General features: G+C 45.3%; 1 protein-coding gene across 1 annotated transcript in view; it reads left to right on the forward strand.

Moving 5' to 3' along the window:
- Positions 1 to 401: 401 nt before the first annotated feature.
- SLC1A1 (solute carrier family 1 member 1) overlaps positions 402 to 21,917 on the forward strand; it is a 70,562-nt gene continuing 49,046 nt past the window's right edge. Inside the window, exon 1 of the mRNA XM_007118513.2 lies at positions 402 to 497. Within this exon, the coding sequence (XP_007118575.1) occupies positions 407 to 497 (91 nt within the window). The 5' untranslated portion in view covers positions 402 to 406. The remainder of the gene's footprint in view (positions 498 to 21,917) is intronic.

The following is a 21,917-nucleotide window of genomic DNA, read 5'->3' on the forward strand; positions in this document are numbered from 1 at the left end:
TGCAGCCACAGCGTGGGCGCCCTCCCACGCCTGCTCCGCCGGGACCCCCAGGCGCACCACGCACGCACCCACCCGCCCTCCTCCCTGGGCCGGCCGCTCCTCCCTCTTTCCTCGCTGGTTGGCCGCGGCGCTGCAGAGCGCGGCGGCGGCAGGAGGAGCCGGGCGCGCCCGCCACGCACGGCCACCGAGCTAGCACGGGCTGCAGGCGCGGTGCGCGAGCTCAGGTGGCGGCGGAGGCGGCGACAGCGGCCAACGCATATCCTCTCTCCAGCGCGCCCGCATCCCTCCTGCACTGAGGCGCGGAGCCACCGGCGGTCCCCGGGCTCCCCCGGCCCCCGCGCGCACGGCCGAGCCCCACGCACAAGAGCGGCCGCCTCTCCTGTGGTTCCGAGCCCGGGCGCCAGCCATGGGGAAGCCGGCGAAGAAGGGATGCGACTGGAAGCGCTTCCTGAGGAATAATTGGCTGCTACTCTCCACCGTGGCTGCGGTGGTGCTAGGTGAGCTGCGTGGCGGGTGGACGACGCGCGCACCCTCACGCGCTCCCAGCGCCCAGGCCGCGTGCGGGGCGGGCGGGTGCGAGGGTGGGCATGGCGCTGGCGCACCCGATGCTCGGGTCCCTCGGCTCCCCCTCGGCCTCGGATACCACGAGGGGGCTTACCCTCGAGGGTGTTGATTTCTGCGTGCAAAGAACAAAGCTCCTCCGGGACTCCCGTTTGGGTGTTCCGCGAGCTGCGGGTTCCTGCTTTACCCAGAATGATCAAAGGGGCTTGTAAGGGAGAAAGGGAAGCAGGAGCTCTCGGTTCTTCCCGTTTGGAAGCAAATGTGGTTTAATTTTTAAAATCCTGTCTGCTCCCCCCTTTTTTTCCTGAACCATGCGTTGCCCGGACAGGAATTGAGTGTGGATGATGGTTCGCGGTTGGACTGGAAGAGGCACCTTAACCTCAGGGATGGTCCGGTCCCCGGGGGGAGGGAGGAGGTGGATGTTACCTTCGGTCGGTCACCCTGGGCAGTGCCTGGAAAGGTGCCTTCCCACGCGGCGAGCCGCTGCCCGCACTGAGGCACGGAAAACCTGCCAGATTCGTGCTTGAATTCAGGAGTATGCAGTTGTGGCCCGCAGGATGTCAAGGGGAAGAGAGCTATCAGATTTCTCCCTTTCCCCCGTGCAAATCTACCGAGGTAGCCTCCCTGAGCTTCCTTGCTCTCCACATTGCTTTTCTACTGAAAGTAATTTTTTAGTCATATGTGCGTGTTTTCAAACAAGGTGTATTTAAGTGATTCATTCCTGAGAAATCACTGGACTAGGTGAATGTCAGATCCATTGCTCACAGGTATGAGTTGTTCCTATTTAGACTCTGAATTTCTGCCAGGTTGTCTGTTTTACACCTTGGGCCCTGGGATGCCCCTCTTTGGGGTTGGCGCCAAGACTGCCTCCTTTCCTCGTAAGAGCTTGCACAGGTGGGGACACATAGCCGGTGAGGCTCCTTTGAAAACCCCACCTTACATTTGGAAACTGGAACTGGAGAGAGGGTTAGCCTGTACCTCTCCCAGCCTCATGCACCTTTCTCTCCAGCTGCTGCTTCTGAATCTCAGAATGTTTGGTGTTGCCTGCTCCCCCTGTTGGTGCCCAACCCCCCGCCCCCCCCAAAAAAAGTCTGTGGAAGTTAATGGATTCCTCAGGGTCGCATTTGTTCCTCCAGATCCTTATGCAAAGTCAAGTCAGGTTTCTAGTAAATAAATAACATCCTGGAATTACCTTAGCAGAGGCCACCTGTGGGAGGAAAAGAGAAGTAGAGGAGCAAGTCTTGATTGCTTAACTCTTTTCCCCAAGAAGAGCCACATGGTTTGGGGCATTTGTTTTGTTTTGGTTGGTTGGTTGGTTGGTTGCGTTGGGTCTTCATTGCTGTGCGCGGGCTTTCTCCAGTTGCGGAGAGCAGGGGTTACTCTTCATTGTGGTGCACAGGCTTCCCGTTATGGTGGCTTCTCTTGTTGCAGAGCATGGACTCTAGGCATGTGAGCTTCAGTAGTTGTGGCACGTGGACTCGGTAGTTGTGGCACACAGGCTTAGTTGCTCCGTGGCATGTGGGTTCTTCCCGGACCAGGGCTCGAACCTGTGTCACCTGCATTGGTAGGCGGAGTCTTAACCACTGTGCCACCAGGGAAGTCCCTGGTTAGGGTGTTTTTAAGGGAAGAGTTATCCCGCCCCATCACATTTTAAATAACAGATGCCTTAGAGAGAGTGATTTGTTTTCCCTGCAGCCAAATAGATGAGATGGCCTTGTTTGTTTTCCTAGTGACAAGATTCCAGAATTAATTGTTAAATCCCTTTTTAAGGATGGTTTTGGGTAGCCTGGCATTTCCCTCCCAATTCCCCGTGGACGTGAAATGATCCTGCCTTTTCAGCTGTGGGGTTTTCCAGCCATACTTATTAACCAAGTGTGGCACACCAGTGTTGAGTTTGCTGATTCACTGGAAGCTGGTTTGGCAAAGATTTTGAAAATTGTTTCCTGGCCTTTGGAACTTGTTGCATAAATATGTCTTCAGGGTCACGGGAGATAACATGTCTGTTTTGTAGACGTGGCCTTTGGTGTCAGATGGGCAATTTCCTCCAGTTTTAATGTGGGTAAGCCCCAGGAGCTTGGTTCAGATACTTTGCTCCAGAAAGGAAAAACACCATATAAAAATGTAAGCGCTCAACTGAAGTCTTTCGGCACATTTGCAAAAGGAGCAACATCGGGCAGTCCCTGAGCATTTCAGCTCCTGGTCTGAGAAGTCAAGCCTATACCACCCTCAATGTGTCCATCACAAGGCACTTTCCAGAGTCCTCCTCTTTTCCTCATTCTTTGGAACACTGGGCTTGAGTGCAAAAATCATACCTCTGTCTGTGTAGTCTGTGCTAACTCATTCTGGTTTAAACCCAGAAGTGAAATTGCAGCCAACTTATAACAGGGATGCTAAGTCCATCCATAAGCCCTTTAGGCCATGATAGTAAGTTTATTTTTATAACAGTCTTAATTGATACAGAAATCACAAGCACTCTCATGTAGTCTCCTTTCTGAACCTTTCAGTATGTGGATCTTAAAGAAGAAAAAACAGTTAAATTTATTTATTACCCTGACAGAATATCATCTTCTGATTAAAATTGAAATGTTTTGTCCCTGCTATAATTCAGCAGCCCTGACATTTTAAAATATTTTGATTTTTGAAGTGAGGGGCAAAGGTTTTTCCCAGCCATCTTAAAGCCTCTGAGCTTTGAAGACAGCATTTGAGGGGAAATGAAATTAAAAGTCATCTTTATTAGGTGTAAAAGTTAATTTCTTTCATGGACAAGGAGATGCTAAAAGCTAAATATTTCCTCATATTCTTATTCATGAGATAAAGGGATTGAATAGTTAAGTGACCATCTTTGTTAATTTCTGTGAAACCCTACAAGGTCCTGGAAATAATATCTTGGATTTTCAGGTGAGAGGCCTTTACTAAAATTTGATTAGGAACAATTTTCATTGCATCCATTTCAATTCTTTCAGGCTTTTTCCCTGCTTCCGTAGTGTAGTAGTATGAGCACAGAGCCTGGAGTCAAGAGTTCTAGATTTGAATTCTGATACTGTCATGCTCTACCATTTAGACAAAATCTCTTATTCTCTGGAATCCTCAATTTCCTCATCTGGAAAATAGCGTTATAGGTCATTACCTCATTTGCTATTAGAGTTGTTTAAGAGAATGTGAAAATATCTAGTTGTGTGACTGGCATATAACAGGTACTCAATAAATGTCATTTTAAGATGATTTGAATAGTTTCATTCTGAGGAAATTAATATTTTCTTATAAAATAAGGTCTCTCGTGGTCTTTCTCTGTTCTGCTTGGTGTCCAGCCTAGAATTTTGAGTCCAAGGTGATTCAGGTGTTTTGATGACATGTTCTGTCTAGGTGAACACCAGCCTCCAGAGCATTATTTACTGTTTTAAAAGGATATGGAAAGGATTAATCATTTTGCTTTGTGCCCCATAGCCTGATTCTCATTTCACTTAACAGGGCAGAAATTATGAGGGAAGAATTTTAGTGCTTTAAGTGGGAATTCTGTGCAAGCAGAATCTGTGTGTGAGAATTCTGCGTCCAAGCGTTGTGAATCAAGTCAGCCAATACTGATCATAGCGTGTATAATGTTGGTAAAGCACTCATGGAACCCTCACCCCATTCACAACATAAAGCCTGATCTTTCTGTCCAGACAGGTTGTGCTTTGTTTCAGTCGTTTGAAAAATCTGATTTCCAGGTTGTGGATTTTCAGGAAAGGAAATAGCTGTTGTTATTTACAGGACAGAGCTGGCAAGCTTATTCATCCGGGATAATTTTCTTTGGAGCACTAAAGAAAGCGGTCATTTACAGATTCAGATTCCATTGTCCAAAATCGAGAACAATTCCTTCATGTTCTTAGTAATAACCCTTGCCCTACCCAGCCTTACGTCTCCTATGCCGGAGCTCTTGTATCTGGTAGTGCTAATTTGAGTCATGGGATAAGCTCTCTTGCTCAGTTTCTACGTGTCTGTGACGCTCCTGAAGATCGGGGGTCGGGCGGGGAGACGACTGCAGCTCAGTGTTCAGAATGTATTTTGTTATCATGAAACTCATGTGCTCTTGGCAGGTCTCAGGCCTGGTGCTGCTGGGCGTCTAATCAGCTCAGCCTTGGAATATACCTGTACAGTAACCGATGCTTAAATCATTCGCTCATTCAGCAAATATATATTGGGCACCTACTGTGTGCCAGGGACTGTTCTAGAACCAGGGCACATAACAGTGAACAAAATAAAAACCCCTGTCCTCATGGGACTTATGTTCAAGTGGAGACAAATAGACAGTAAACCGGAAAAATAGGTAAACTACAATGTAGAGTATGTTAGATGGTGAGCGTGCTCTAGAGTAACATAAAGCAGAGAGGGCGCTGGGCGATTGCAGGTTGAAATAGGGAGAATGGGAAGGCCCTGCTGGGAAGGCTAGAATTGAAGTGAGACTGGAAAGAGGTGAAGGAACACAGATACCTGGGGAGATCCTGGTGTGTTTAAGGAAGAGCATGGGGGTGGAGTGAGGAGGTGGGGGGAAGAGACAGTAGGATGGTGTGAGTTCTTATAAGGACTTTGACGTTTACTGGGAGTTGGGAAACCATTAAAAGGTGTTGAGCAGAGCAGTGACATGGTCTGATTATCTTTTAATCAGCTTTCCCTGGCTGGCTGCTCTTTTGACCACAGACAGCAGAGACAAGCGTAGAAGCAGAGAGACCAGTTTAGGAGGCTAGTACAATTAACCTGCTATGTATTTTTTTTTAATTGAAAAAATGATTTATTTTATAATTGTCTGTATAAGAAAGTTAGGATCTTATTCTGCTATGTATTTTACTTCTACACTTTTCTAATCTCATTTCCATCATGGCTAGTGAAATCTTAGGAAATACTTAAGAAAAATCAATGAAAAAAATATTGCAACTATAAAGTAGGCCTTATTGTTCACCGTTATATGGACGAGGACACAGACTTGGAACAGTGCACGACTCGCTCAGGATCACTCAGATAACGACTGGCAATGCCCAGTCTTCCTATACTTTTCTTATCCCCCCTTTGGACTGCTGTCCTCCGTCTTGCTCCCCATCTCCCTGTCATATTTGGTCCTTGCAGACCCTCCTGGGGACCGTGGTGGTCTGGCTGTATGCCACATCGGGATAGGGTATGAGAATTCTGTAGGGTGCCCTTTGGGCTGTAGTTGCTCCTTCCTCCCTTGAGACTGAGAAGGGGCTGCAGCGTGCCTCCACAGGAGTCTCGGAATTGCAGTGTGTGCCCTGGAGGAACACTGCTCCTGTGGGATTTGCCAGTCTGATCAGCCAGACTGGTCTCCACTCTAGGCTCAGAGCCACCCTTACACCTCTGTCCATGAGGCTGCCCTGCTCTTCTTTCCACCTTCAAAGCCTGCCCTTTCTACCTTCTAACTAAGTGGCTTGGTGTGACTGGCGCAAAGGGTCTGATTGAGGGATGTGGGGGGAGAAAAAGCAAGGCTGCCACGGATGTCGGCGGCCAGATCCTAGAGAGACTTGGAATGCCATGCTGATAAGTTCAGACATGCTCCTGAGGACAAAACTGGACAATGACATAGGCAGGACTGTGCTTAGAAAAGATCCTTGAGGCAGATGGATGTGGAAGATGGATCCAAGAAGGGTGATCTTGCAAGTGGGCAGATCACCCTAGGGGATTGCTGTTAAGGTCCAGGCAGAGAGAGAGAGAGATGGGGGCCTCAGCAGAGCAGCAGCAGTGAGAGTGGAAAGGAAAGGACAGCTCTGTGAGGTGTTCAGCAGGTTAACCTGATGCAGCTTGGCTAGGTTTAGTCCTCGGGAGAAGGAGGTGGTGATCTCTAGCGGGAGAGGAAGTCCCGGAGGGGGCAGCAGCTTGCAAAAGAACTATCATGCTCTCCCACTGTACGGAACCAATGTCTACTTGCTTTTTGTTACTGTATAGTTAGAGAGTATTCTAATTTCTTGCCTTCCCCACTGACCCATGAGCCCTTGAGGGACGGAATTCTGTGTTGCCCCTCTCTATACCCACAGCACCTGTCACAATGCCTGGTGGGCTCAATACATTTGTTAAATTGTTGTGTCATTTATGACCCAGAGAGATAGTTAGACATTATCCTTGTTTATTGAATGAGTAAATGAGGCCAAAGCTAAGCTTGAATTCCACCATACATTCTTCTCTGCCTACTTCAGCCTCCTCTGATCTGCATCAGTAAGACAGATTAACACTTAGTTTACATATACTTATCAAGCATGTTAAACTTTTCTTCTTCAAAACTAGATTATAGACCCCTAGAGGGCGAAAGCATTCCGATTACCCTTAGCAGGCACTAGAAAATGAAAGGAGACCTTCAAGTAATGAGACTGACTCTAAAATGCTATATAAAAAAGTGAATCTTTGTTTCTTGTCAGAAGGAAGAGAGGTTTGGATTAGCTGGAAGATCAAAGAGATTTCATTCATGTGCCAACTCCAATTTATAGGTAGTGGACTGTCTGGCGTGATATGTTTGTTGAGAAAGAAAAGTTCTGAAATTGATTACTGATGTCTGCCAAGGGCTGAAGATCAGGAAGTAGTGGCCTGTGTGCTGCATACTTGTTGACCCTGGGTCAGAAAGTCGCTGAAGTTCCTTCTAGGTTTAAAATCCCTTAGCTCTATGCTTGTCTAGTCATTCCTCAGTTCATTGCTGGGAGTTAGAGGAAGTTTTCCTTAGGGAACTAAGGAAGGGTTAAAGGTCATTACTAGAGGGTAAAATGACCTTGATGTTGAGTCATTTGTTCTACATCTGTGACTTGGGGTGTAAAAATGTAAATTGTGTGTGGGACTGTTACCAGAGTAATGTTCTATGTCAGCCTTAAATTATTCATCACAACAGTAATGTGAGGTCTAATAAACTTACGTTGTTTCTATACATGTATATATATCTTGCATGTATCTGCTTAATTAAGTACCTTTGAGAAGCGATCCTTTAGCTGACTTGTCCCTAGTTCCACATATTGAAGGATTAGGGAAACAATTTTGGGCTTTGAATGCCTATGCCTGGTGCTTTCAGTTTTGAAACCAAATCAGAACCCACCAGAGTTGGGGAATCACTGAAAAGATTCTGATTTTTGGCTGATCAAACTTAACCCATCTGTCAAAAATTTGAGCAGCGGGCATAAGAAATAAAGGAAGCTTCAAATGATGACATAAGATATAGAAAATTATCACATGCCAAATTTGGATTTGGTGGAACTCATATAGTAGCTCAGATGAGTAAAAACCTTGGGTTGCTCAGACACGGTGTAAATAAATGGGATTAGGAATTAGCTGTTGGAGAGCATATGCGTGCTCATATGAACACTTGCTTATAAAGAGAGAAAGCTTTCCATGTTAATTACTTGGGAGAAATTGTGATTACCTTTAACAGAGCTGAGCCTGAAAATAGCTGTCCTATATAGGGAGTCAGTGACATGCTGGCCTGGTGCCAGGCAGCTCTGTTCACCTGAGGAACTGCAGATCTTCCCCATGTTGATGTCGCTGGAGATCTGGGGTCACGTGTACCGTGGGGACTCGCGCACTCTCCAAGAAAATGAACTCATCTTAGACGGCACTGAGTGGCCCACTTAAATTCCCCTGCAGCAGTGTCTGTTAAAGTAGCAAGTCTTTTCAATGGCCTTTCCTATTTTGAATGTTAAACATACATCTAATAGAAGACAACATTGAAGACAGTTACTGTTAAGCCAATAATTCACTTCGGAGCTGTAGCTTAGCATGGCAGATAGATTTAGAAGGAGCTGATTCATTATACTTGCTGAGGAAACAGACCCAAACTGCGACAAAGGGTGCTCTGTTGTAATTAGAAAGCTCCACAGTAACACCTCTGTTAATGGAAGGGAAGTGTTTCAGTGACTCACTCATTGCCAGAAATGTTACTACCCTACCTTTGAAAAATATCTGCCCACTGCCTGTTCCATTACCAGAAGTAGAATATTTCCTTTCCAGCAAATACTCCTGCACTTTCTGGGATGGGCAGACCTTGTCCCAGCTCACAGACACTTCATGCTGTGTGTCCTGGGTGGTTCCTCTCCCGGGCCCAGCCCCAGTTGTGTGAGCTCTGGGCAGTGGTCCCTGCTCTGCCAGGAGAGTGGGGACGCTGTGCCTTGTTCTCCACCACGAGGCCCAGAACCAGCACTGAGGAAACAAGACCCTCCCACCAATCCCTCCACACTCAGGCTAAGGTCTTTGTTCCCAGAGCCCTTGTTGGCCAGAGTCCATAACAGAGTCCACAGGCAGGACAGTTGTCACAGCAGATTTTCCTGTGTCCAGGAAGGCTCCTGATACCAGCATCATGTGACTCTGCTAGGTCTGCATATTGAAGCAAAGTGGTGGCCTTTGGGACTGGAACTTCTATTCACAAGTGACCTCAGTGGGGGTCTGCACTGTGTTAATTTTTACAGCTGCATTGAGACAACTATGCTCTCAGGGGGTTAAAACTGTACTTACTTGCTTGACTAAGGAGGAAACCCTTAGAGGAGAATGCTTAAATGAGATTATAAAATTAAATTATTTTTCTACCACTGTTCTGTTGCTTGAGAGTTATCTGGCTACTTTTAATTCAGTAAAAAATTAAGTCAACAGAAAAATGCACCATCACCAGAAATGCCTAGTCACAAAAAGCCTAATCTCCAAGCCTCTAAGCATTACTGGCAAATAAACTGATTCTGTTCTATTTCTGTGGCTATTTCATATACTTAATTGTTTTCTGAGCCACGTAACCGCTTTACAAGTTTCATGTAAGATTTCCCAAATTTTGAGACAATGAGGGAGACACATTTTTTCCTTTGAAAATTTCTTTTTCTGTGGGTAACCAAGCCTAATAGGTAATATTTATTGAGGGCTTACTATGACTTTTATGCACATTATTTCCCATTTGAGCCTCAGCACAATGAGGTAAGAAGTGTACTTTTTTTTACAGAAAAGGAGACTGAAACTTACAAGGCTTAAGTCACGTGAGGTCACAGTCAGAGCTGGGATTTGCACCCAGGACTGTCTGACTCCAAAACTGCAGTTCCTAACTATTAAGCAAGGCTACTTCCTAATGAACCTTGATACACCTAATTGATAGTTCAGAGCATTCTTGCAGACTTCACTCTTGTACAGTAGCTAAATAAAGCCTAGTAGCCTCCTTCTTACTCCATCCCTTGTCTGTCTCTTGGCTTTTCTTTATCATGTCCTTCAACCTGAGGCATTCTACAGTATTTAGTCCTTTCGCTATTCATCTCCCATTAAACCTTCTATTTGAACTTATTCTAGCTGAGCTTGTCTAAGAGTTGCTTTCCCAGGATGTGTCATACTCTCCTGCCCTACTGCTTTTGCTCATGTGTTTCACCCACTGTTACCCTACCCATCCTTGATGGTGGATCTAATTTTCACTTTTATCATATAGACTTCTCTGACTGCCAGTCAGAGATGATTTCCCTTCTCTGTTCGTATAACCCTTAATTTATTTTCCCAAATTGTACTGAATTTGAACCACTACTCCTAATCCTGCCTTGTGGCAGACATCACTAATTGATTATAGCACTCTTTACCTTGGAGCTTTGCTATGACCTCAGAATCCTCAAAACTCCTCTAGACAACTACTGTTAATCAAAGGGAACTGGCATGTAAGACAAAAAGTATTGTCCATTGCTGGGAAAATCTATTCATTTCCCAATTAATTTAAATTGAACAAGTATTGATGTTAACTGGCAAGAGATGCAGAGTTGAAGTCTGTGTTTTGTCTTAGTCTGTCAGAGGCAATACGTGCACAGAAATCACTAATATGAGCGTAAGTGTTGTAAATGCTGCAGGAAAGCTACAGCACGCCTTGGGCCTTCAAAGAAGAGGGGGAATTGAGAAACAGGTGGAATTGGGAATTGGAGGAGGCCAGGAATGGCCTTGAGCAGGTGTGGTAGGATTTCTGGGCTTGAAGATTGGAAAGATGACAAACCCAGGTAGAGATAATGATATGAGTACCGGGGTCTTTATCTTGTGTCCGATTTCAGTATTGTATGAAACTATTTAATATATGTATTGTTATGTTTTTACAGCTTCTCTTTCTTATCTCAGTGTCCTAAGTGTTAAAAAAAAATGCTGTTTTATATGGGTCTGTCACACTCATAGCATCTAACCTCGTACCTGCTTCATAAGAGATGCTCCCAAATATTTTTGACTGATTATAGAACCTTCTTCATTGAAGAAGAGGTCAATCCTTGATGAGCCTATCCCATTGATCCCCTAGTTACCCAGTAAGTTGCATGGGTTTTTGAGTGAAGACCCTGAGGAGCTCTTATCCAAGCTGGAGTCATCTGAGATATACTTTACTCCTGTTCGGGGGCCCCAGAAGAAGAGCAAGCCTAGTCACTAACAGTTCTGAAGCCATTTTAGTGTGAGCTCAGCATGACCCTGGAGCTCTCAGAAGGGAGAGCATCTTTCTACCCTGAGGAAGATCTGACCTTCTCAGGAAACCAGCACAGGAATGAGCCTGATCTCCAGAGAGTTCTTTGGACTAATTAGACTAACTAATAGTTCCATACAATACTGAAACTGGACAGAATTAGAGAGATTAGAAGATCCATCTGGCTTCCCAAAGTTGGGCCATGGCGTGGAGCTGAATCACCCTTGGATGGTAGAGTCTTTTTGAATGTGGTATTTAGCAACTCCTATGTCTTTCAGTGAATTTTTTTTCTAGGTTTTCCCCCTCCATGCATCATTTCACATCCCTGTCCAAATTCTGCCCATTTCTGTCCCTGTCTGGAGATTATTTCTATGATAAGAGATGAATTAGCCTCTCTGTGCTGCTTGTTCCAGTAGACCTTGAGCTTAAACAGCTTGGACAAACACTAGACTTGGTTGTTAAAGATTCTGAAGATGAGTTTTTACTTTTTTTTATTAGCAAAAGTTAATTGTCAACCAGGAGACATAACAGGTTTGCTCCATTTCTGCTTCTGCTTCATTGATTTCTTTCTCACACCTAGAGAATTTCCTGAGGTTTCATCACATGGGAGAGATTCTGAGTTCCACAGAGTAACAGAGGTTGAGCTTTTGTTGCCAGTGCAGAACCCACAGACCCCGAGAAACATGCCCAGGTCTCCTCTGTAACTGGTTTGCCATTTGCATTGAATATAAGTATTTGCAAGTAATCTCTAACTAGCTTGTTTATTTTGAAAAAAAAATTAGAAGTTTACATCTACTGTTGTTTAAGTGGAGATGATTGGGTAAGGTTTGGCTGCGTTGGGTCTTCGTTGCTATGCGTGGGCTTTTTCTAGTTGCGGCAAGCGGGGGCTACTCTTCGTTGTGGTGCATGAGCTTCTCATTGCGGTGGCTTCTCTTGTTGCGGAGCACGGGCTCTAGGCTCATGGGCTTCAGTACCTGTGGTGCACGGGCTTAATTGCTCCACGGCATGCTGGTTCTTCCTGGACCAGGGCTTGAACCGGTGTCCCCTGCGTTGGCAGGTGGATTCTCAACCACTGTGCCACCAGGGAAGCCTCCTTGGCTGCTTTTTAAATTACAAGTAAGTAACCATAGAAGACTGGATTTATTGAATCCAAGATCAAGATCCTGAAGTTACTGAGGCAGTGCTCATTGCTGAGTTTTTAAAGGCTTTGTGAATCCTGCTCAGGGCTCTGTGTTCTAGGGGAAAGTGTTGGTAGATCACAGTGAATCAGGTTTGCAGCTGTGACTTTTTGCTTAGATTCTGTCTCTTTCTCCCGTTTTACAGCCTCTCCCCATGCCCTGGAACATCTGTTCATTAGGGCAATACTGAGAAAGGAGGCTGAAGATAGTCACAAACATAAAACATTCCAAGATTCCAAGAATAAACAAAATCCTCTAGTATTACTGTGAAAAGATTATACTCACCATGTTTGATTTTTTTTGTTTTTTTCTTTTTTTGGTCTCTGCCAGTCATCTTAAATGCATTTATACTTATCTCTAGACCTTAAATCTAATCCATTGTTTTTATCAAATGAGCTAATACATGTGGAGGTACTGTGTTATTGTTTCCCAGAAGCAAACAAAAAAGGGAGCAATGCAAATTGTAAAATTTGAGTCCTGGTTACAATGTTATTCCTTGAAGACAGTAATACAATGTTATCTTTGTGTGTTTTCTAGGGCCCAACTCTCATCCCTGTGAAAAGACATCTGGGCCCTTTGTAGCTGTGTGACATGTTTAATATTCTATACATGAGTGTTCTTTCCTTTCAGAAGTAATAAACAAGCTGGTCTGTCTTTGCCTTTTTTCTTTCAGTTAGGATTAAGAGAAGCATCTGAGGTATTTAGAGACAGAAATCCCTGACCCAAACTTTCAACACTGGGTACCACTTTCATTTTAATTTAGGAAATATTATATAGTTCTTCAAATACACCTTAACTCATTTGAAGATGAAAGTAAATATTTCTGCAGTCCTTCTGGGAGTGGGGAAGGAGAGGTCAGAGTTAAGGCTCCATAGAAGTTAGGAGAAGAGAGGGATAAACAGTTGGCAGGCAGGAACATGGTAAGAATAAGCAGGTGACACAGTTTTGAGGCAGAGGTGAGGAATGGGCTGAGGAAGTTGGGGAGTCCCAGTTATTTAGACTTAGCACTCTGGATGCAGGGTTCATCAAGATGGGAATTCCAGGCTTGTGACAGGTCTAGAAAATCCAGGGTGACTGGCTCCCTTCTTTCTCGCAGAGGTCCATCTCTTTCCTGCTCTCAAATTGCTCCTGACTAAACCCCACTGTGGGGTAGATGGTCAGATTTCTTTTACACATGGAAAGAAGCCTTCCTAAGTTGTGTAATGAACCAAGAAGGTGTTTATGGGAGTTGTAAAACTGGTTACTGTAAAGAGGTAGGGTTCCCGGATAATCTGGTGTTAAACCTGAGGAAAAGGTGTGTCCTTCAAGCAAAGGATTCCAGGGCCTCTCCAAACTGTGTACGTCTGAGTGAGGAGACTTGTCATTCCTTCAGGGACTTGGAGACCAAATATTTGCCTGGGTACCAAGGAGGGGAAAGAGTGGAGTATGACCACAAGGTAGATGAAGATCTTTCACAGGAATGTATAAAATAAACTGATGGGTAGAATGACCCATGAGTTTAGCAGATGTGAACCATTTTAGGAGGAAAAAAAAAAAGTAGAATAAAGAAAGTCGACCACAGGTAGGAAACGGGAGATTATAGAATCCACAAGTCAAGTCAAAGATAGGTATCTCAGGAAATAACCCAAACACACATATGTGGGACTGACCCGTCTTTAGTGCGGAGGGACAGTCTGGTTGTTCCCAGCTTAGAACAAGCTGGGCTTCTAAGCCAGTTGAATGCTTGCTGTAGAGACTGGATTCCTGTGGGTTGGTCCTATAACCAACCTTATCCTCACTTGAACCCAAGGGACTTTTTGGACTCCAGGGGCTCCAGAAGCCTGGGAGAAGTCCCAAGGTGTAGGAACCAGGCACCTACCTTGTCATGGGTACATTACTATAGCCATTGTCCATTACTGGATAGGCCATATTTATGATGCCTCTCTGGGTTTGATGGCCCTGGGACAACGTGGCAGAATTTGTACCCACATTCCTATAGCCCAGTTTTCACACTCTGCTAATGGTACCCTATCTCAGCTATTTTCTCCTGCCTTTTGTAATCAGATTTGATGAGTAACGAATAGAAAATGCAGTGGTTTCCTGGTCATATGCATTAAATAGCAATTATAATGCATTCCTGGTTAACTTCAATGCAGCAGGTATTGGCCAAACATCCATGGAGTGTCAGGCACTGGTGCCTGTGACATTGTGGGGTACAAAAGTGAGCGTACAATGCTTATGCCTTGGGAACTTGCGATGGAGGGAGGGGCTGAGATAGAGGTCTTTTAGAGGGGACAATAGATGCAGATGAAGCTCTGAAGGACCCAGAGAAGAGACTCATCCCACCTGGGGAGAGACCCTGGGAAAGGCTTTCTGGAGGAGGTGACTCTGTTTTGAGGGGTGATTAGCACTTCACTAGGCAAAGATAGTGACAAAGGGTTTTCCTTGGAGGGGGATCTGCGAACAAGCGCACAAAAGTAAGGAGCATCTTTAAGAAACAGCAAGGAGGTTATTGTGACCGGACATGATAAGATCAATGATGATGAAGATGTGAGGGCCTATATCAGCTAGGGACCTGGCAGAAAACAGATGATCCACTCACTCAAAAGTATTTAACTGAACAGACTGTAATCAAAGGACTACTTACAGAGTTAGGTGGGGTTAAGGGATGGTGAGGCACCCAGGGCTAGTAACTGTGGGAAGTTGTTAACTCCCCTATGCCAGAATGGGCAAGGGAAGGGGGGACAGTGTTATCACAGTCCATTGGGGGCTGGGCTGCGACAGAGTAGCTGCTTGATAGGACCTGTATGGCCACAGAGGAATATAGCCACTACCAGAACCATGGCAGGACAGGGAAGGAATGAAGACAACATATACCCCAACTTTTCTCTCTCTGTCTTAAGATCCACAGCTAGTGCTTCTCCTTGGCTAAACCCAGCTAAAGCCAGCGGGCAAGGAACCCCAGGTTACACAATTGGTAGAGATCAGTCTCCTGGGACACAAAGCGGGGCAGAAAAGGACAGAAGGTAAATCTAAAGGGCAAAGGGAGAATAATGGGCACAGAGCCACATGGCATTGGATGGTTTTCTTGGGACACCATTATCAAGTTCTACAAAACATGGATGAATCTCAAGGGCATTATACTCAGTGAAAGTAACCAGTATTAAAAGGCTACGTAGAGTATGACTCTATGTAAAAGACATTCTCAAAAAGAAACAAAACATAGTGGTGGAGAACAAATCAGAGGTTGCCAGAGGTTAGGAACAGGGTGTGTGTGTGTGTGTGTGTATCACTGTAAAGGTATAGCATGAGAGAGTTCTTTGGGGTGATCGAACTATTCTCTGTCCATATCCTAATTTTGACGGTGGTTGTAAGAATTTTAACACATGTTAAAAATCATAAGACTGTGCACTAAAGTTCAGTCTTACCGTATGATAAATACTCTTAAACATACACACACACCTTAAGAGTCTGGCTGGTACAGACAGGCCCAGTGTTTCAGGAGGTGTTCTATGTTTAAATGGTGTGAGGAATTCCTTCTTTCTGGTGTCTTTTCATTCCTGTGAAGAGCGAAGCCTCCAGCGGACTGATGCTGCCCTCCTATGGAGGATATCTGATCTAATTGTTTTTGGTATTTTGGGGCGTGGAAGATAAGGGATCTTCTTAACTCCACATCTGCAGGGCCAGCCAGGGCCTGCCTTGTTACCTGGACACAGGTCACATGGAGGAGGTTAGGAAGGCTTTCCAAATGCCCTTGAGCTGAGGTGTTTTTGGTTTTGTTTTTTTTTAATAAATTTATTTACTTATTTATTTTTGGCTGCATTAGGTCTTTGTTGCGTGAGGCCTTTCTCTAGTTACTGGGAGTGGGGGCCACTCTTCGTTGCGGCACGTGGGCTTCTCTGCGGTGGCTTCTCTTGTTGTGGAGCACGAGCTCTAGCTGCGCCAGCTTTAGTAGTTTTGGCACACGGGCTCAGTAGTTGTGGCACACGGGCTCAGTAGTTGTGGCACATGGGCTCAGTAGTTGTGGCTTGCGGGCTGTAGAGCGCAGGCTCAGTAGTTGTGGTGCACGAGCTTAGTTGCTCCGCAGCATGTGGGACCTTCACAGACCAGGGCTCGAACCTGTGTCCCCTGCATTGGCAGGCGGATTCTTAACCACTGCGCCACCAGGGAAGTCCCTTGAGCTGAGTTTTGAAGTTGCTGAAATGGTAAACAAGTAAAGTTGGAAAGCAGAGGGGCCTATGTGCACAGGCTCAGAGACCTGGGCACTGGGGCGGGGCTGGGGGTAGGGCGGACCAAGGAGCTTGCATGCCACCCTGTGATGGGAAACCATTGAAAGGGCTTTAAGCAGGGAAGTGACTCAGCCAGATTTGCATCGCGGAAAGTTCGTTCTGGCTTTGATTTGGAGGATGCATTGGAAGAGACAAGACCAGAAGCAGAGAGAGTGTTAGGAAGTTGATGAAATAGTCTTGGTGAGAAATCAGGGCAACCTGAACCAGGGTAGTGCCAGTGAGGATGGAAGGGAGAGAGACAGATTGGAGAGTTGTTTAGACAGTAGAATCAGCAGAACTTGGTGGCTGTTCGATGTAGGCCTGGGATGGGATGCAGAGTTGTCTAGAATGTCCCCAAAGTGTACCACTTTAGACCCAGACTGCTTCGGTATCTCAGCTGTGTCACTTATTTCCTGTCGACCTTGGGCAAGCTACTTTACTTCCTTGTGCCTCAGTCTCTCACCTGAAAATGAAGTCACCTCACAGAGTTGTGAAGATCAGTCAGAGTTAATTATGCTTAGAACAGTACCTGACCATAGTCTACACAGCCCTCAAAAAATGTCTGCAGTGACAACACAATTTAGGAAGATAGGGAACTCTTCCAGGTATCTATTTCTTTTTTTAAATTAATAAGCCAATTAATTAATTAATTTGGTTGCACTGGATCTTAGTTGTGGCAGGGAGCCTCCTTGGTTGTGGAATGCGAACTCTTAGTTGCAGCATACATGTGGGATCTAGTTCCCTGACCAGGGCTCGAACCCGGGCCCCCTGCATTGGGAGCTCGGAGTTTTATCCACTGCACCACCAGGGAACTCCCAGGTATCTATTTCTGTGTAATAATTACTTCCAAAGTTAGTGGATTAAAAGAGCAATCATATTATTATCCCTCATCATTCTGAGAATTATTTGGGCTCAGCTAAACAATTCTCACTTGAGGTCACTTTTGTGATTGCAGGGATATGGTGGCTGGGCTGGAGTCAACTGAAGGGCCATCACTCACGTGTTTACTGCCTGGAAGACTCAGACAGCTGTTCTCTCTCTCTGTCACTCACTTACTCACTCACTCACTCGCTCTCCCATGTGGTCTCTCCAGCAGGGCAGCTTCAGAGTAGCTGGACTTTTTACATGGTACCTCAGGGCTTCAAAGTGAGTGTCCCAAGAAGAGAAACTCTCAAAAGCCACCCCTTTTCTAAGCTAACCTCAGACTCCATGCAGGCTCATTTCTGCTGTATTTTCTTATTAAGGCCATGACAAAGACCTACCCAGGTTTAAGGGAAGGGAACAGAGACTCCATCTCCTGATGGGAAGAGTGTCAAATAATGTGTGGACCTATTTTAAACCCACCAGTTAACCCAGGAGGAAAAGTCAAAAGTCTTCTGGGAGAAGGAAAGATAGGTTTATTTTTAGTATGTTGGGTCCCATGTTGCGATATATATATATCTAGGTAGAGATTGCCTGAAGACCTGGAACTTGGGAGACAGAATGAGGCAGGAGATAGAAGTGGAAACTGAATCTATAAGAGCAGATAGGATCACCCTGGGAGAGTGGACAGCCCATGAAGAGGTCAGAATACAAACTCCTTGGGAAACACCAGTATCAGTGTGGAGGGGAATGTCCAGAGGTGGGGAGATGGAGAGCTTACTCAGCCTGGCTAGGTTCCTCCAGACATCCATCTGGTTTTACTTGTAGGATGTTGCAGTCTGAGAATTCTTTCTCTGGGTCCTAGCATCCTCTTGGCAAAGAGTTATCTTTTCAGCCAGAATGGACTCTTGGACCCACGTTGAGCATCCTCTCCCCCTCTCCCACCAGGCTGCTACTGTCAGAATCTCCTGCCCTTCCTGAAGGCTAGGCAGTGCGTGCAGGAAGCACAGCATTCTGATTGCTTCTGTCCTGTACATTTTCAGTATGGGGCAAGGAATTGGATCTTCCTCCTTCCAGTCAGATGTTTTCCCTGAACTGAAAGATTACTTGAGCAAGTTGTTAGGAAAGTCACTTCTCTTCAGCCACCTAAAAATGTTCTTTCTGAATTCAAGCCACATCCCTGTGACTGGCCTTCAGTTCCAGATCCTTTTAGAGAACCGCTCTGGTACTGGGGCTAGCCTGGTTCCTCTTTTGAGTTGCCACAAGGAAAAAGGAAGTGACTGGCGACTCCGCAAAAGAGCCAGGTTCCAAATCAGATGTTTCTGACTTCAGAGCTGAGCCCTTCACCCCAGGCATCCTTCAAAAGACACCAGTATACACCTACCCTGAATGGCCCGAACATTTGGACAGTTGAATACAATACACATCAACCAGTTCCTGATAGATCGAGCTCGGGTCTGGTAGGTTTAGTTTGAGCAAGAAAGTGAAATAAGCCAGGGCTTGCGGTGGGGACATGGCAGGGTCAGAATGGCTTCTCTTGACCTCCTCTTTTCTCTGGGAAACAGATGAATTAACAAGCTGATTCGTACTCCGTCTCACCTAAGCTCTGAAATGAACCACCCTCATCATCCCATCAAACCTTTCCCTGACCCACGTTGTGGATCTGGGATTCTCATTCTTCTACAGCCTTCTCTCTTTCCCACTACTGATGAAGCTCCTTTTCCATCTGCCAGCCCCGTGTGGCTTCGCTTTCCTTTCCAAGAACAGCCTCCTAACTACTTATCTCCCTGTTCTAATCCATCCTACATACCTCAGCCCCTACATACCTCAGCCAGCTTTATCTCCAATCCAGGCCCACCCCTATGCAAACATGTTCAATGGCTGCTCATAACCTCTACTAATAGCTAATCTTGGTATATTACTTTATAGTGTAACACATGGTTTCTCTTGTTTAATCTGCACAAGGACCCAGTTATCGGAAGGGACCTACGCTTAGGGAAGTATAAATTTTCCTCCCTGGAATTCTAGGCCTTTCATGGTGTGCCCCAACTTAGGTTTCTGTCTCAGTTCTCTAAACCACTCCTCGAGCACCAGCCAAACCACTGGCCAAACACATTCTTGTAACCTCTTCATGGAAGGAGCTGCACTTGGGGGTCTGACAGACCTGATCTCAAGGCTGGCCATGTGACCACGGGCAAGCTTTCTAACCTTTCTTGTATGTATTCATTGTGCTACACGATTTTATATAAGGTACTTGAGCATCCTTGGATTTTGGTATATGCGGGGGCTCCTGGAATCACTCCCCTGTGGTTAAAGTAATGCAGGGACAACTGTAGATTGTAGAATAAAGGCTTGTTAGATTAGATGACTGTAAAGGTGCTTAGGACAGAGGCATTTGATGAGTGCTAGTTTCTTCTTCCCCTGACTCCTCTGTCTTTGGGTGTTTCCCCCACTTTCCTTCTTCCTCAATAATACCTGCCTTTTGAATTCCTATTCTGTTATGGAAGGTGCATCTGAACCTCTCCCTTTCTTAATCTAGCCTAATGGGAATTTCAGGAAAGCCTTGAATTCCTACAAACTTGGGGTGGCCTCCTCTGTAAACTCGCAAGCCCTCCTGACTATCATTATTGCGCATGTCCTGTCCTGCCTCCTAGAATGTAGGTTCTTGATGGCATGCGCAGCATCCTCTCTTTGGCCTCTCTTCCTGTGTTATGTGCAAGAAGTTAGATAACACTTGCAGGATTCACTCAAGAACATGGGAGGCTGTATGAGGTCATCATGATCATTTCCTGGTCCCTGTGGTGTTTGCTTTCTTTTGAACACGGCGGTTTTCCCCCTTGTGTTTTATCATGTTCCTATACTGTCTTCAGTGGGAAAACCAGAACGAAAGATGACAGCTCAACAGGAAGTTGGCTTGCCGAAGTATTTAGTGTGACCTGACAGAGCTTAACAATTGTTTTTAAGCTTTCATTAACATGTAAAAATTGAGTGGTTTCACACAATGACCCAGATTCTTAGTTTTTCTGTAAAATATTCAGAAGATGAGGCCACACTGGACCCTCACTTCCATGTGACACTGCTTGGCTGGAGCTGTCAGGACCACCTCAGGCCCCGCAAGCCTGGTTCTCGCACTTCTGCCTGGACTTCTGGCCTTAGACATTTACAACCTTTGATGTAAACTGTGAAAAATCATTAAAACATATTTCAACTCTATAATTAAGAATGGTGGACTTCCCTGGTGGCACAGTGGTTAAGAATCCTCCTGCCAATGCAGGAGACGTGGGTTCAAGCCCTGGTCGGGGAAGATCCCACATGCCACGGAGCAACTAAGCCCTTGAGCCACAACTACTGAGCCCGTGTGCCACAACTCCTGAAGCCCACGCACCTAGAGCCTCTGCTCCGCAACAAGAGAAGCCACCATAATGGGAAGGAAGCCTGTGCACCACAGCGAAGAGTAGCCCCTGCTCGCCGCAACTAGGGAAAGCCCGCCCACAGTAACAAAGACCCAATGCAGCCATTAATTCATTAATTAATTAATTTAAAAAGAATGGAGTAGTCCCCCTTTTTGATTTTACAGCAGGTGACCAAGTTGCTGTTGTTTCCCAGGGTGGTAAAAAGGTGATTCTTCTATTACATATGTTTTATACATGTCTTTGTGCTCTCCATCTGCAGACCTCTTTCATTTGTTTAGAATCAATGGTGATAGAGGCCTCAAGCCCCATTACAACACCAACCACCTGTCGATGCAGTGTCTGGCTTCTTTCAGATGGAGGAGCCGTCAGCCTCATTCTGTCCAACAGGGAAAAGAGAAAAATGGCAAATTCTTCTGCTTTCACAGTCGCCTTTTAACACTGGTCCCTCTGTTCCCCAGGGAGAAAGACAGAAGCAACAGGGAAGGTCTGCCCTCCTTGAAGGGAGAAGGAGGAAGAAGAAAACTCTCTCACTTTACGCTTTAACACATTTAACCCTTACCTCATGTTTCTGAGTCAAATATGATTCCTTGACTGATGACGAAACTAAGGCACAAAGAGGCAATTGTTTACCCTCTGTCCCAGAGCAAGGAAGTAAATGGTGAGCAGAGTTTGGGCCCAGTTGTATCTAACTTACGTCACATTCTTCCTATTCTGTCTGCCTTAGGATCTTCAGCCTTTCCCACCATGTTTCTAAGACTGGTATTTGTATAAGTGTTTGTTAGTTGGAAGACAATCAGGAGCTGAGCCGAAATAAACAAAACTTGAGCTTCTGCCTGCTCCAAATAAGAAGTTTCTGTTGAGCCCTCCACTGGGAGTGTGTCTTTAGGCCTCCCGACTTTCCACCATTAATAGCTCTATAATTTGAATGGTCTTCAAGAAAATAGGAACAAAAAAGAATAATAAGATTAAATACGTTGTGAAATAAGAATAATACATGACTTTGGTTGAGATCAAAGTGCTTCCTACATACATTTTCTCATTTGGTTCTCACAACATTTTTGAGGTACCTTTGTTGAAGTAAATACTTGAAGCACTTCAATGAAGCAACCAAAATCAAAGGCATTAAGTGACAGCTAAGTATGTGGTAGAAATGGAATTAAAATCTGGATTCGTGACTCCTCTGTGCATTATATGCTCCTGTTTGGTTTTTACTTATACCATCGAGAGTCTAAGTTAATTTTGAAAGCTCTAT

Source organism: Physeter macrocephalus, chromosome 9 (assembly GCF_002837175.3).
Source record: "Physeter macrocephalus isolate SW-GA chromosome 9, ASM283717v5, whole genome shotgun sequence".
Classification (NCBI taxonomy): domain Eukaryota; kingdom Metazoa; phylum Chordata; class Mammalia; order Artiodactyla; family Physeteridae; genus Physeter; species Physeter macrocephalus.